The following is a 15,614-nucleotide window of genomic DNA, read 5'->3' as shown; positions in this document are numbered from 1 at the left end:
ACAGAAGACCATGGGGGAGGGGAAGGGGGAAAAAAAAGTTACAGAGAGGGAGGGAGGCAAACCATAAGAGACTCCTAAAAACTGAGAATAAACTGAGGGTTGATGGGGGGGCAGGAGGGAGGAGAAAGGGGGTGATGGGCATTGAGGAGGGCACCTATTGGGATGAGCACTGGGTGTTGTATGGATACCAATTTGACAATAAATTTCATATTAATAAAAAAAAGACAGCATAAACAACATGATACAATTATCTTTTTAATTAATTATGCATAAAATATGAATTGATGTATAATAACTTGGAATAAAAGAGTATTAGTTTGGTTTCATAATTTAAAGCCAATACAGGTCATCTCTGATCATGCTTAATTCTAAATGCTGAATATATATTATACTGATTTAGCATTTTAATTTTGCTGATTATATAAAGTTATCGATATCTGGCTTAAATGTTAAACACACAGAATGAAGGACCATATTCTTGTATTTTTTGGTATAGATTCTAGCAAGAAGCTTAAAGAATGTTTGTTGTTATGATTCTTAAAACAAATTGGAAGAAGAATCTTGAGTCATCCACATTAGATGGCGTCTGTCATTTTTAAATTCCATGTACTAGTAAAGGTTGGAAAGGACTCTTGAAATCATGATAGTACTCAACAGACTAGCTATGAAAACAAAATGTACATTTTGATTTAATTATCAAATCCACAAATACTAAAATTTTTATTAATAATAATAAATCTTAACTTAGAAATTAAAAGCAATGCTTTATTGATCAAGACCAGATAAGCATGTATTTTCTGGTACTTAACAACATTACTTCTCATTTCATCTAAAATCTCATCACATAAATCACACAATAAATTTCTAGTTGTTCTAAGTCCAAGATACGCCCTCCATTCCAGCAGTCATCCTTTTCCAGCCAAGCTATTTTTCCAATTCCTCAAAAACTCAAGCTGCTTTTTAAATACAAGAACCTTGGGATCACCAAGTCCCAACAATAAACCAAAACATTTTTAGTAAATTATTTTCCTGTATATATCAAAACCAACCAAATAAAAACTCCCAGTGTTTGTTTTCACAAAGTAACCTGAGACTAAAATGATTGTTCCTCTAATTTGGCTTGTTTTGGTGTGTGAGGCAGAGACCTGATGGCTGAGGCAAAAAAATAAATAAATCTGCATGTTTAACTTAGCCTACTCACTATTTTCCAAAAAATACTTCTAGAGCACTTGATGGTTATTTAGAATCTTATTCTACTTACATCACACATAACACCATAAAGAACAGCAAGTCTCTGAAACATGCCAATACTTTATTCTACCTGACCATAATTCCAGTTTTTACATCTGTAACACAGGCATAAAACACTTTTAAGATACATGTAAATTTAAAGAGCAGGGAACAGTAAGCCTTATACAGAGTTCTTAAGGTTACAAACCTTACCGAGTTGTGAGGATTAGTAACAAAATTAGAGTTCTGGTTTCTGAACAGCATTCCAGTATTAAATCAAATCTATCCCTGCAACTATTAAAAGGATATATAGAAGTCATTACCATTTAGGTAGTCTAAATTGGATTAGAGTCTTCTGAAACAACAAAGATTAATATGGAACAAGTATAAAAATATAGAATAGAAGGAAAATTAATGAATTACTGCTATAGCTATTAAAACCAATCACAATTTGGGGCGACTGGGTGCCTCAGTCGGTTAAGCCTCCGACTTCAGCTCAGGTCACGATCTCACGGTCTGTGAGTTCGAGCCCCGCGTCGGGCTCTGGACTGATGGCTCAGAGCCTGGAGCCTGCTTCTAATTCTGTGTCTCCCTCTCTCTCTGCCCTCCCCCGTTCATGCTCTGTCTCTCTCTGTCTCAAAAATAAATAAACGTTAAAAAAAAAATCACAATTATAAAGCACATTAATTTCAGGCTACCTTATTATTTTGAAACACAAGAAATGAGCAAAAATTGGTCAAATAAATTTAATTCAAAAACTTCTAGACATACAATAAAAGGTTAAATCCAAATAGTAGCAAGAATATGGTATAATTGATAGTTCAGGCTTCAGTCGACAAATTAGGATATATTTCTGTAAAATGTATATTTTGGAACACAGCCATGCCCATTTATTTACATATTGTCTTTGGCTGCTTTTGTACTAAAACAGGAGAACTAAGTAGCTCCTAGAGACGTTACACGGCCTACAAGCCTAAAACATGTGCTATCTGGCCCCTTAAGAAAAAGTTTCCCAACCCCTGGTAACATATTGTTGGTAGTAGTTTATAGTTTTGCATATGAATTTAGTAATAAAAACTTAATACCTTTTAACTAATAAATTCCATTTCTAGAAATCTATGCTAAGGAAATACAAAAATTGGTTAATATTGAGAATTTCATATATATTTATAATAGAAAATATTTGACACAATCTAAATCTCCAAAAATAACAAATGGTAAAGCAAAGTGTGATGTATTCAAGTGACAAAATAGTACACAGCATTAATCTTTAAAATAATAGTTACAAACCCTGTGATAATGGAAACATTCTTATAGCATATAGAAATTTTAATTTTTTTTTTAACGTTTATTTATTTTTGAGACAGAGAGAGACAGAGCATGAATGGGGGAGGGGCAGAGAGAGAGGGAGACACAGAACCGGAAGCAGGCTCCAGGCTCTGAGCCATCAGCCCAGAGCCCGACGCGGGGCTCGAACTCACGGACCGCGAGATCGTGACCTGAGCCGAAGTTGGACGCTTAACCGACTGAGCCACCCAGGCGCCCCATAGCATATAGAAATTTTAAAGGCAATTCAATAAAAGGTAAAATAAATCGGGATAAAACTAGAAGAATATATGTAAAAGTATTTAAATGGCTTGTGGCTGGGTGATGGGTCAATTTTTCTTGTGCTTTCTAGATTTCTTTTAACCTTCCATTCCACTTTGTGAAGATTTAATTATTTTTAAAACAACTTAAAATCATATCTAAAAGGCTACAGATTTCAAGTGTTTAGGTGATAAAGCAGATTTTGTTATTTCTCTGCAGAAAACTGCCTTCCCAACCCCCTCTGCATTAAACATAAACGACAACAAGCCATGTCTAATCTCTCACATCTGCAATCTCATCTCTGGCACTGTCCCCATGGTGAGTATATGCCAGCTGCTCTTGAACAAAACACATTGTTTACAGTCCCTCAGTCACCTTTCTGTTAACACTATGGAGGCCTCTCCAAGAACAACCTATCAAATTAGGTTTTCCCAGGCTATTATTCATCACAGTTTTCACTGTTTCTTACTATTTAACATTTATGACCACGTAAGTTTTTGTTTACTCATTATCTACCTTCTCAGATGGAATGTAATCTCATGAGATCAGAGACCATCTCTACTGTTCACATACATCCAATGCCAAGCACAATGTCTGGCACATAGAAAATACTGAATTTAATGAATGAATATATGGCACATTATCACATTTATCTTTAATCTTTCAGGCACTTATTATAAAATATAACTTAACTTCACCCAGAAGCAAATATTTGAAAATATACTTCAAACTATACTCCAAATACTATTTAATGTAAGACACAGTTGGATTACTGATAACAAACAGATCTGTTTTCTGGCCTGGTTCCAATATTCCAATGTGGCACGATTTTTGTGATTATATAAATCATATAAGATAGTTGGGAGATATTTTATAGTCAACAGAGTAGAAAGAAGAAAAAAATTTTAATCAGTATTAACATTTTGGTGTAAATGAGACATCTAATATTTGAGGATTTAAACCCCAGCTGTTTCAAGATATCTACACTGTAGTCACATAAAGCTGGTAGCCAAGAAAAAGTAAAGCCTCTAAAATCATAACTGGCATCACATTCTATATATATTTTCTAATATGTTATAACAAGTCTTTTCCTATGTCCATTTTAATAGACAGCTATTATATTTTAATCTCTACCACCTTAGATAACTTCTAATTCTCCACGTGAGCCCAAACTGACTTTTATTCCAGCAGTTCCAGGGGTGACCAGACCTACATGGGTTCTTACCAACTCCATACAAGGTAAACTGACAGAATCTAGACTTGTGCCCATCCCTTCCTTACCTCTGGACTACCTCTCCCGTCACCCTGGCTGACATCTAAGATTTGGAATGTGGTACCTCCTCACTCCATGCCCACAAATACATGCACCAGCTGGGAGAGCAACAAAGATAGTACCCTGAGGAGTAGAACCTTTATCAGTGGAATATGGCAGCCTGGAAAAAGTCTTTTCCAGAAAGAACTGTCCTGGAAAGTAGTATAGACAACTACATAATTCCCATGTAGTTCTCCCTCCTTTCCTGATTTATAACCTTAACCTGGGGACTATGATCCCCAATAATAGAAGCACATTAGCCTTTCTCTAAGGCTTTGCTTTTTGAGGAATTCAAGACACTATTCTTTTTGTTGTTTCTGCCAAAAGTTCTCCTGGGGGAATCACATGCTCTCCTCTGAAATCACATATATTTTAGGGAGATTATCATTCAAGGTGTTCTATATTTCCCTGCCTGAAGAATATGCATGTGACTGAAACCAGGTATCTTAAGCTGATCTTAATTTGCCTATTTAAATCAATGACTATTTAATTTTACTACATGTATATCATTTAACATAACCCCCTCTCGCCAACCCTCCCTCCCTTTCTTCCATTCTTTAGCCACCATTTACAGAGCTAATATGTACAACAGATTGTGCAAGGTTCTCAAAGTGCAAAGGTAAGTAGAAAAAACAGCATTCTCAAGATGTCCAGTAGTCTTGTGAAGATGGGGTGGGAAAGGAGGAGAATAATAAACAATTACAAAAGGGCGGGAAATTAACAGTTTTAGAACTGTGTGAAAAGTAAGAATACATGCTTCAGAATAAGAGGAAACGCTACACAGGACAAGTGATTTATGAGTAGAGTTCTAAAGAAGTAGGATTCTGCCAACTGGACAATAAGCAAAAAAGGACATTTGGGGAACAGAGATGAACTTGTTAAAAACATGGATTAAAAATATTTAAGAACATCCAAGTAGCTTTAAAAAGCTGGAACTAAGGAAATGTAGAACATATGAGCAGGTCATGAAAGCCCATTTAAGGAGATCGTGTTTTAATTCTGAGGGTGTTAAGTAACACTGCCTACTTTCAAAGCTGGAGGAAATGAAATTTCAAATGTGCATTTCAGAAACATCAAAATGAATGGAGCATGGACTATGAGGGGTCAGAGGCAAAATGGGTAAACAACATTATTTGCAAACTACTTTTACAATTAATCACAAATTCAGGACAGAAGCCACAAAGGCATAATCTGAGACAGTAAAAGTCAAATACAAATACCTTATTTGAGAGGTAAAATAGTATGTTATAACTAAACAGATATAAGTTATTGATAAGAATTACCAGAGTCAAAGAATAGTCGTTTAATTATTGATGAAATGGACTAAAATAAAAAATGGGCTTGAAGGAAAGGATGAAGACAGCAATTGGGAAGTAGGAAACATGGATGTCTATGGGACACCAAGGTAAAGATATTTATTAGTAGTCAAAATATAAAGGCTAGTATGTTTTTGTGGACTCCTGGGGCTAGACCTATAATTGAGTTATAGTAAAGGAAGGAGCTTATATTAATCAAATTATACTCATAATGTAAAATAAAAACAGACATGAATTTCAGTATGATACAATATGACAATGACAGTAATACGTGCACATATAAATATAGCTAAAACTATGGCCAGAGAAAGAATAACTTAGAGACAATGTTCATCAAGGAAATGAGATGGTTATGAACAGAACATCAAAAGAAGGAGAAATATAAAAAAAGAAATTAAAAAATGGTCAGAAGGATAGAATCAGGACACAAAACGATCAAGATTTCTTTTTCTTCAGTACTTTCAAGAGAATGGCCCAAAGCACCAAATACTGTTCAAATCAAGCTTTTAAAATCATTTGGTTTTATGTATATAACAACAGTCTTCTTACTAAGGTTTTATTTCTGTCGGTTCTCTTTCTTCTAAATTTGTTTCACTGCTCTCAGGTAAACTCTTATGAACAGTGGCAAATGCCAACACTAAGGTTCGGGAGTATAACCTTCTCACTTGAGAACACAATGGTAGTTTCTCTTTCCCAGTAATTTCAATACAAGTCTTATATATAAATCTCCTTAGACTAGGCTGGTTCTTATGATCATAACCACACCAATCATGTCAAATCAGAAACAACGTAGGTGTTTGAAGTACCTAGTCCTGTGAAATCAATCCCACTTGAGTCATAGCTTAGAGCTATTATCAGATAAGAGGAAAACAGAAGCTGAACAGGCCAAAACAAATGTCATACTTCACACCTAGGAGTCAGTCACTGGTCATGATATTATGAATTTCTAAATATGATCAAATTTTAGCTTAATATAATTTCAAGTTTCAGTGTTGCAAGAATAGTACAAGAAATTCCACAATATCTTTCAACCAAATTTACCAACTGTCTGAATTTGGATCCTATTTCCTTACACATACATAGGTGTGTGTGTGTGCGCACATGCACACGCGTGCACGTGTGTACACACACGCACAGAATCTTTTACTGATCTGTTTGAGAGTACAATGAATGTGTGTTGCCCATTTACCTCTAAATAGGTTGGTGTGTATTACTAATAATAAGGACATGCTCTTACATAAATGTAGTTTTGAACAAATGTGAGTCTTATGTCTTTCCTAATATTCAAAGCTCCTTAATTAAAAAAAAAAAAGTTTGTCTCACAAAGTCTCTTAATATTTGTGGAAAAAAAAGATATTTCCATTACAAATAAAAAGAAAATGCAACATCACTAAAACGAAGTAAGTATTCCTCGGTCCATTTCTTTTAAAACATGTGATTTTCATTATTGAGAATTTTTTAGCTCTTGCCAGTAGTCTTAGAAGAGATTCAAATTTCATTTAGAAAGTTCTCCACTCCCAGGTGAATCATAATCAATGTTCACAACCCCGGACATAGTAAACCAATTGATTACACATCTATCCTCCCAACCCCCCAGAGTCTGCCAAGTCCAGCCAGTAGTAGAGTGCCAAAGCACAAATGTTTAACATCCCAGATGCTGATGGTACATGGAAAGATGACATGAATTCTTCACAGGGATCTTAGCAGAGTTCATATGAATTTGGCACACTCTGAGCCTCTTTTTCTCCAGTTTAAAGATGAAAGAGATCCATGTCAGGCCAAGATAGAGTAACAAGTCCAGATTTACCCTCCTATGTGAAACAACAAAAATACTGAGAAAATATACACGAAACAAAGGTATGCAAGACAATGGAAATCAGGCACAAAGGACTGTGACCCTGACATATGAAAAACAAATGAGGTTAGCCCTACAACTGTCCTTGAGACAACTTCCAGGATATGGTGCAGAGAGAGGAACCAAATAAAGCCCAGCACTCTTCCCAGTTAGAGGAGACAGAGCTGAGAGAACAGGAAGATCAGAGTGGTTCCAGTTCTCAAGAGAGTACTATAGGGGAGAGAGCTGCACAGGGAGAGGATTCCATAGATCTTCAGAGGGTCTCCTTCAACAGAGAAGGAAGGGAAATGGGCATACAAATGGCCAATAAACACATGAAAAGTTATTCAACATCATTAATCATGGGAAATGCAAATCAAAACCACAAATAAGTACCACTTCATACCCACTAGAATGGCCATAATAAAAAAAAAAAAGAAAGAAAGAAAAACAGGAAATAACAAAAGTTGGCAAGGATGTAGAAAAATAGAAACCCTAGTACATTGCTGGTGGAAATACAAAATGGTTCAGCTGTTTCGGCAACAATTAGGAGGTTCTTCAAAAAGTTAAACGTAGACCCAGGAATTCCACTCCTAAGTTTACTCCAAAAATAATTGAAAACATGTGCTCCAATATATGTATATACATATTACGTACGTATATACAGTATATGCATGCACACATTCATCTCAGCACTATTCACAATTGCCAGATGGTGGAAACAATTCAAATGTCCATAATGAATGAATAGATAAACATATTATGGCATATACAAACAAAGGAATATTATTTGGCCACAAAAAAAGAATGAAGTGCTACTTTATGCTACAATATGGATTAACCTTGAAACCAATAAGCTAAGTAAAAGAAGCCAGGCCAAAAAGATCATACATTTTGAATGGGAAATGAAGAGAAACCACACAATATGGCTAAGAAGCACTCAGAGAAATAAAAATGAAACCAAGAAAAGAAGCAAATGGAAGCAAGTATTTCAAAAGACAGTGACTAACTTTGTTAAATACTGCTGTCACGTTAGATAAAATGAAAACTCTGAACTGCCAAGTGAAACCTAACAGATCACTAGTAACTTGGAAGAGCAGTTTTAATGGAATGGAGGGAGCAAAAGACTGAATGGAGTAAATTCAGAAACAGGAGAAGAAATGGAGACAGTGGGGATAGACAATTTTTTGGAGAAGTTTTACTGCTAAGATGGCAAAAAACAAATGCAGTGGTAGCTGGTGAGGGATGAGATTCAAAGAAATTTGTGTTTCATTTTTTTTGAGATGGGAGGAAAAAAACCTAGCATACTTCTACAGTAGAGAGACTGATCCAGCAGAAAGGGAAAACTGAATGATACAACGGAATGAGTACAGATTTGCTGGAGTGAGATCCTTGGGTAGGGAGAAGTGGTGGGATAGTGAACAAGCTTTACATGAGAGCACAGATATTTCTTTTACAGTAACAAGAAGGAAGAGTACAGAGTACTAATTATAGATATTAAAGAAAAATAAACCTGGTTGTGTGAAGGCCTGCGAGTCTCTGCTCATAGCTACACTCTTTTCAGAAAGTAGGAAGCAAAGTTATCATCCATAAAATGGGTTCAAAGAAGCAAAGAGTTGGGGGTGAGGAGAGGGTTTGGAGAGTGAGAAACAATGGTTTAAGGTAAGTGCTTCTCACATATTAGCAAGCATAAGAATTACCTGGAAAATTTCATCAAAATGCATACTGTGATTCTGCAGATCTATGCTCTGCTCCAAAGTAACCACTTCCAATAGCAAGCTTTGGAGTGCAGAGGGTAAGTGAACTAGGGAGAGAGGGAAGATTGCCAAGAAGCACTAAGAACCATGGGGCGCCTGGGTGGCGCAGTCGGTTAAGCGTCCGACTTCAGCCAGGTCACGATCTCGCAGTCCGTGAGTTCGAGCCCCGCGTCAGGCTCTGGGCTGATGGCTCAGAGCCTGGAGCCTGTTTCCGATTCTGTGTCTCCCTCTCTCTCTGCCCCTCCCCCGTTCATGCTCTGTCTCTCTCTGTCCCAAAAATAAATAAACGTTGAAAAAAAAAATTTTTTTCATGCTCTGTCTCTCTCTGTCCCAAAAATAAATAAACGTTGAAAAAAAAATTTTTTTTAATAAAAAAAGAACCTGCTTTTAGGAGGTTCTTAAAATTACAATGAAGTTAGTCAACATGACTATGTATTTTTCTAATGTCGAAAAGACTTTCTGGCACAATAATGATCTCACCTTAAACAGCTGTTGTCCTTACCACTGTATCTGAATACAAAAAAAGGTAATCAAACTGGGGTTCATATGATCTTCCAAGTTGCAAAATAAAAGTAACAGCACTTTTGACTAATTTCGCATTAAGGAAATCTACTCCTGAAATTGTTGCACTATATGCTAACTGATTTGGATATAAATTTAAAAAAATAAAATTAAAAAAAAAAATAACAGCACTTTTCATGTGCTAGGCACTACTCTAAACACTTAGGCTTTATCTCATTTACTTCAACACAACCCAAAGAAGTAGGTTATACATTAAACTCATTTTATAGATGTTAAAATTGAGCCCTAGAAAAATGAAGCTACATGACTAAAATCATCAAAGCTAATAAGCTCAGAACGTAAGGTTCAAAACAAAATCTGTAGGACTACAAAGCCCTGCACTTGTAACTTTTTTTCTGTAACACCTCTCAAGTAACTTCTCCCTCTTCTATCATCCATTTCTAGTAACCACTAATGGATTTTTATAAAATAAGTAATTCAAGTAAATATCATATTCTCCGCATTCCCTTTCAGTTCTAAATCTTATTACTTCCTCCACATGCAATTACATTTTGCTGGAACCTCTTTTAGTTTCTATTTCCTAAGTCTTTTTTAACTGTATCTCTATTCCCATTATTTTCCAGGGTCTAACACTATGCCATACACCATGACTAGATGTTTATTACTTATATAATATATATATATAAGTTTATATATATATAAACTTATATAAATAAAGATTAAAAACAAAACAGATAGGGGGCGCCTGGGTGGCTCAGTCAGTTTGGCATCCGACTTCGGCTCAGGTCGTGTTCTCATGGTTCGTGTTTCAAGTCCCACATCGGGCTCTGCGCTGACAGCTCAGAGCCTGGAGCCTGCTTCCGATTCTGTGTCTCCCTCTCTCTGGCCCTCCCCCACTCACGCTCTGTCTCACTCTCTCTCTCAAAAGTAAATAAACATTAAAAAAAATTAAAAAAACAAAAACAAACAGGTAAAATTCTTCCCATTTTGGATTCACAAAAAGTCTAAGTCAATATCTACTTATTTTGACCTAAAAGCTTAAACAGCCTTTTACACTACAGTTTACATTTCTTTAAAGCAATACTAGTTCAGTTGTGACTGGTTAAGTAGGGCAATGATGTATAACCAAAAGTTTGTATTGATTCAGAAAGAGTTTTTCTCAGCACAATTTGAAGCTTTCCACTTTCTCACAACTAAAGAGAAAGCTTTTTACAATATATGATGATCTTAAGGGGAATAAATGATAATCCCATCGAAACACAGCACTTTCCTTTCATGTAAGCAGTGACTGCCTCAGGGGCTTCAAGAATCACTGCACCTTCCATATGTTGAGCTATCTGAAGAAGATAGGACTGTAGACAAAGAAGATGCTAAGACATTTACTTATTCTATTCTATTCTATTCTATTCTACTCTATTGAGAGTGAGACAGAGGGTCAGAGAGAATCTTAAGTAGGCTCCACGCCCAGTGCAGAGCCCAATGCCAGGCTCAATCGCAGGCATAATCTGTGAGATTATGATATGAGCCAAAACCAAGAGTCAGACGGTTAATTAACTGAGCCACCCAGGTGCCCCCCCCCCATTTATGGGTTTTAAAAAGTTGAGAAAGTCTATACATTGGTTCATATTTTTTAATTTTGATGAAACTGTTCATTTCTAAAAGAAAATTTCCTCAAAGGTCTGCATCCAAATAAATCATGAGCCTCAGAATTTAAGGCTATCCTAACATGGATGCTGATTACAATTGCCAAAGATTTAACTGTGCTAATTTTGTTACTGTTTTCCTCACTCTGCTTATACAGTTCCATATGTTTTGAGAGGTAATTGCTTCTAACCCTATTTTCCCTATAAGCCCTATCATTTTATGTGCCGAATGCAAGGATTTTAGGGAATACAGGTATGGCACTATGGGAGAAGTACTCATTCCACAGAATGCCTTTAGAGCCACACACATACACACTCACCTTTGTGTGTGATACTATACATGGGGCTTCTAATAAAGTTTCAGTGAGTTTCTCATTTTAATAATTACAATCTATTAACTTCAAATTAATTGCAATCCCAAATAATACACACATATACATATATGTGTGTGTGTGTAGACATAAATGCAGTGAGAGAGAGAAACAGAGAGGAAGAGAAAACATTCATGTATACCTGGCACTATTCTAGTGCCAAAATCATATGATTAAAACAACTCACTGAAACAGTAACTTTATATACTTAATATTATTTGACAATAGAGATAGTCTCCAAAGACAACAGTCCTATATGATGCCACTAGAACCCCTGAGTTATAGGCAAGACCCACTTTACAGTAATTGCCCCTACTTACTCATACTACACTAACAATGGAGACTTCCTAATTTACATAAGGCCATTCTTCCCTTATTTCACCATCATATTGAATCTGTCCTCAGTTAATCACTCAGTAATTCGATAAACATTGACTAGGCATCAACTAGAATAGGAACTAAAGGTACAAAGACAAATTAAAACAGAATCACTGCCTTCACCAATATTTATTTACTAGAGACACTGAATTAAATAAAAATAGAGCAATGCCCTAAACATGTACAAAGTTAATGGAAACACAAGAGGGCAGAAAGTTTTGGAGTCAAAGGTATATGACTGACTCCGGCACTGACACTAGCTGTACATATCCCTGACCACATCACTTAACTGTAGATTTCTTAAGTGAAATGAGACTAACAACACATAATTCATAGGGTTGTTATGAAGACAATGTTTATATCTGTTACATAATAGAAATTACAAAGTGATAGCGGCTGCAATCATCACCATCATCATTATCATACCTTAGTGATGAAATTGGATGACAAACTAAGAATAATTCTGGTTTTAGAGATCCTAGTACTAAGAATGTCATTTACTAGCACCAAAAATGTGTTGAATTATTTGCCTAAGGTATCCAGTCATACAAAATGGTCTTCCAAAAGATAAACATAAGGGGAAAAATATTCAGCATCCGATGGGTTAGGGTATACAGTGATATGATAGGCACATTCAAGAAATGAAAATCTAGTAGGGTCAAAATGATACATGATAGTGATGTATCTCAATCAAATATGCCTTTACAACAGGTCCTTGAGGACAATGGTTTCTGGTGTATACATCTAATTTAGGAAACCATACCAAATAGCACACTTTCTTTTCCATTTGTGTATGTCTTTACGATAGCTGACAAAGAACTACTCTGCCCCTAGCTGCTAATATCTGAGTAGGATAATTCTGTACATTAGGCACCCAGTGAGGGGGTGGGGGTAACTAATTTATCTAATAACCCAAGGAATCCTGGATAGTATTCTCCAAAAGCTATCTTAATTAAGATCAGAGTGCTTTATAGCTGCACCAGAAGTACAACCCTGATATCCCTCATTTATGGGAGATACTATCTCTGATGCTCTACTATGGAGACTGTCTGCTATACTGCTCTCACATGTTTTGACTCTAAGAAAGGAGTCAGTAAACTACAGCCTGCAAGCCAAAATCAAACTATCTGTGTTTATACAGATCACAAGCCAAGAAAGGTTTTTACATCTTAAAACAGTTGAAACGATCAAAAAAATGATATTGTATTAAGTAAAGATTAAAATCAAATTTCAGTGTCTATAAATTTTTATTGGAACATAGCTATATTCATTCATTTACATATTGTCTATTGCTGGTTTCCTGCTACAACAGTAGAGTAAGTGAAATAGATACCTATGGTCTGTAAAACCGAAACTATTTAGAAACCATTTAGAAAAAGGTTGCCAACCCTTCATATAAGACTATATACAAGAGGTATGTATGGCTCTGCAGCCTTCATATGAAGGGCACTGAATACCTAACAGTTCCTTAAGATTATAGTAAGTATCTAACAGATTGTTCAGTAACACTGTTTGGTAAGACCATTCTGAAGTCCTCTTCTGGTGATAATACCAGGTTAATAGCCACTGTTTGCTAGGCTATTACCATATGCCAGCTATTCTCCTCTTTATTTTACAGATGAGGAATCTGAGGATCAGGGAGAGGTGGTAACTTGATCAAGTTTCCTATAGCTAGTAAATTAATCCCAGTACAGTCTCCTCCAAATAAAGCCTTTGGGCATAAACACTATTGTCTGGAATAAGAGTACAGAAAACATAAGAATTGGAAGGTAACCAAACCCATGTATTAGTATTAGTTGATTACAAAGGAAAACCACTGGTTTTTTTAAACATTATGTCATAAACTTGAAGATATTATATCTAAGATTATATCTAAGACAATGCTGACTCTTTAATTAATGTAACTTTATTTTTTTACACCAACATTTTTTATCGAGGAATTTTTTAAAAACCTCATTATTTGTGATTACTTTCATCTAACCAACATGGGTATGTTACCATCTTAAAAAAAGGAAGGGCATAATTTCAGAATGAAGATTTATACCATTTTCTAATTAGACTTTTTTATGAATTTATGCCTACTTGGTTATGATCTACAAAAGCAAAAGGTGATATAGATAGTCTATTATGTAACTTGGAAAATTAAGAGAATTTGTGGTACCACTGACAGAAGCAAATTGACTGACAGTGGGAGTCAATTTTGGTATGTAAACTTAACTCAGTTTCAAAAGGTTGTCTTCAAGGGGCGCCTTGGAGGCTCAGTTGGTTCAGAGTCTGACTCTTGGGTTTTGGCTCAGGTCATGATTTTATGGTTTGCGGGTTTGAGCCACGCATTGGGGTCTGTGCTGGTAGCATGAAGCTTGCTTGGGATTCTCGCTCACCCCCTCCCTCTGCTCCTACCCTACCTGTGCTGTCTCTAGCTCTCTCAAAATAATAAACTTAAAAAAAATTAAAACAAACAAAAAGGTTGTCTTCAATAGGTTACCCCTTCCTTTCAGAGACATTGGTTTTGATTTCTATAGACTGCTGATTATTTCATCATTATCCACATCACTGTGGAAAATTCCTTTCTCTTGAGGGAGATCCTTCCTTCTGATTCTTTTTTTACATTAATTTATTTTTTATGAGAGAGAGAGAGAGAGAGAGAACACAAGTTGGGCGGGCAGAGTGAGAGAGAGGGAGAGAAAGAGAAAGACAGAGAAAGACAGAATCTTAAGCAGGCTCCATGCTCAGCACAGAGCTTGACATGGGGCTCAATCCCATGACCCCAGAATCACGACTTAAGTCGAAACTGCTGGACGCTCAGTCGACTGAGCCACCCAGGTGCCCCAATCTGACAGGACTTATTTTAATCTTATATAATTCAGAGAAAAACAAAGTAATATCTACCAGAGTGGTCTTAAGTATTACTCCCACACTTCTAAAGCTATCTTGGTGTACATAACTAAGATTTTGAAGCATTTAAATCAATTATTACCAAAACAGGCAAAAATCTGAAATTAAAAATGTTACGTAAATGTTAAGGATTCAATAGTAAAAAGTGTCCAATCATCAGAATGTGAATATGTTTTGGAAATATAACTAACAAACTGAAGTCTTCCTTACTTTTCCTTTTCTGGTGATCAAGATTTGTGTAATGACAGGCACTAAATAAAACTAAACGGCAGGGAACAATAGGCACCACAAGATGGTGCTAATACCCTCTTACACCTGGCGGGACAGACCACTACCATCACTCCTCAGATGTGACCTGTGGTGAGACTCTCTGACCAAAAGGGTGGATACGACTGCAACATCTTCTGATCTAAGAGGAAAAGCAAAACATTAACAATTTGAGGAGGTTTTTATTGTTGGTAGTAGAAAAAGGTTATGAATTTAAATTTGTCTACAATTAACCTTTGGTTTTCAACATTCTTTTCATATAGTCACAATAATTTACATGAAAAAGAGCTCTGAGCAACTATCTTTATGCTGTAAATAAAATTACTAATTTATACTCCACGAATAAACTACCATCATGCATAAATCACTCTTCTTTGTAAGTAGTGTTCTTATGTGGGACACTGATACAGACGTAACAGATGGTAACAGTCCATATTATGAAAACCCATATTCATACTTTCAAAATCTGTTTCCCAGATTAACACTTTTACTTATTTCTGTA

General features: G+C 35.9%; 1 protein-coding gene across 10 annotated transcripts in view; it reads right to left on the bottom strand.

The window, feature by feature from the left end:
- Nucleotides 1-15,614, bottom strand: part of VPS13B (vacuolar protein sorting 13 homolog B) — an 843,987-nt gene that overhangs the window by 484,285 nt on the left and 344,088 nt on the right. Inside the window, exon 20 of one of the 10 annotated variants that reach the window (XM_047842695.1) lies at nucleotides 15,053-15,254. The exons of the other annotated variants lie outside the window; for them this stretch is intronic. Within the exon in view, the coding sequence (XP_047698651.1) occupies nucleotides 15,190-15,254 (65 nt within the window). The 3' untranslated portion in view covers nucleotides 15,053-15,189. Of the gene's footprint in view, nucleotides 1-15,052; nucleotides 15,255-15,614 lie in introns of those variants that run through there. 10 annotated transcript variants of the gene reach the window in all.

Source organism: Prionailurus viverrinus, chromosome F2, assembly GCF_022837055.1.
Source record: "Prionailurus viverrinus isolate Anna chromosome F2, UM_Priviv_1.0, whole genome shotgun sequence".
NCBI classification, from domain to species: domain Eukaryota; kingdom Metazoa; phylum Chordata; class Mammalia; order Carnivora; family Felidae; genus Prionailurus; species Prionailurus viverrinus.
This window is presented reverse-complemented; position numbering and strand designations above follow the sequence as displayed.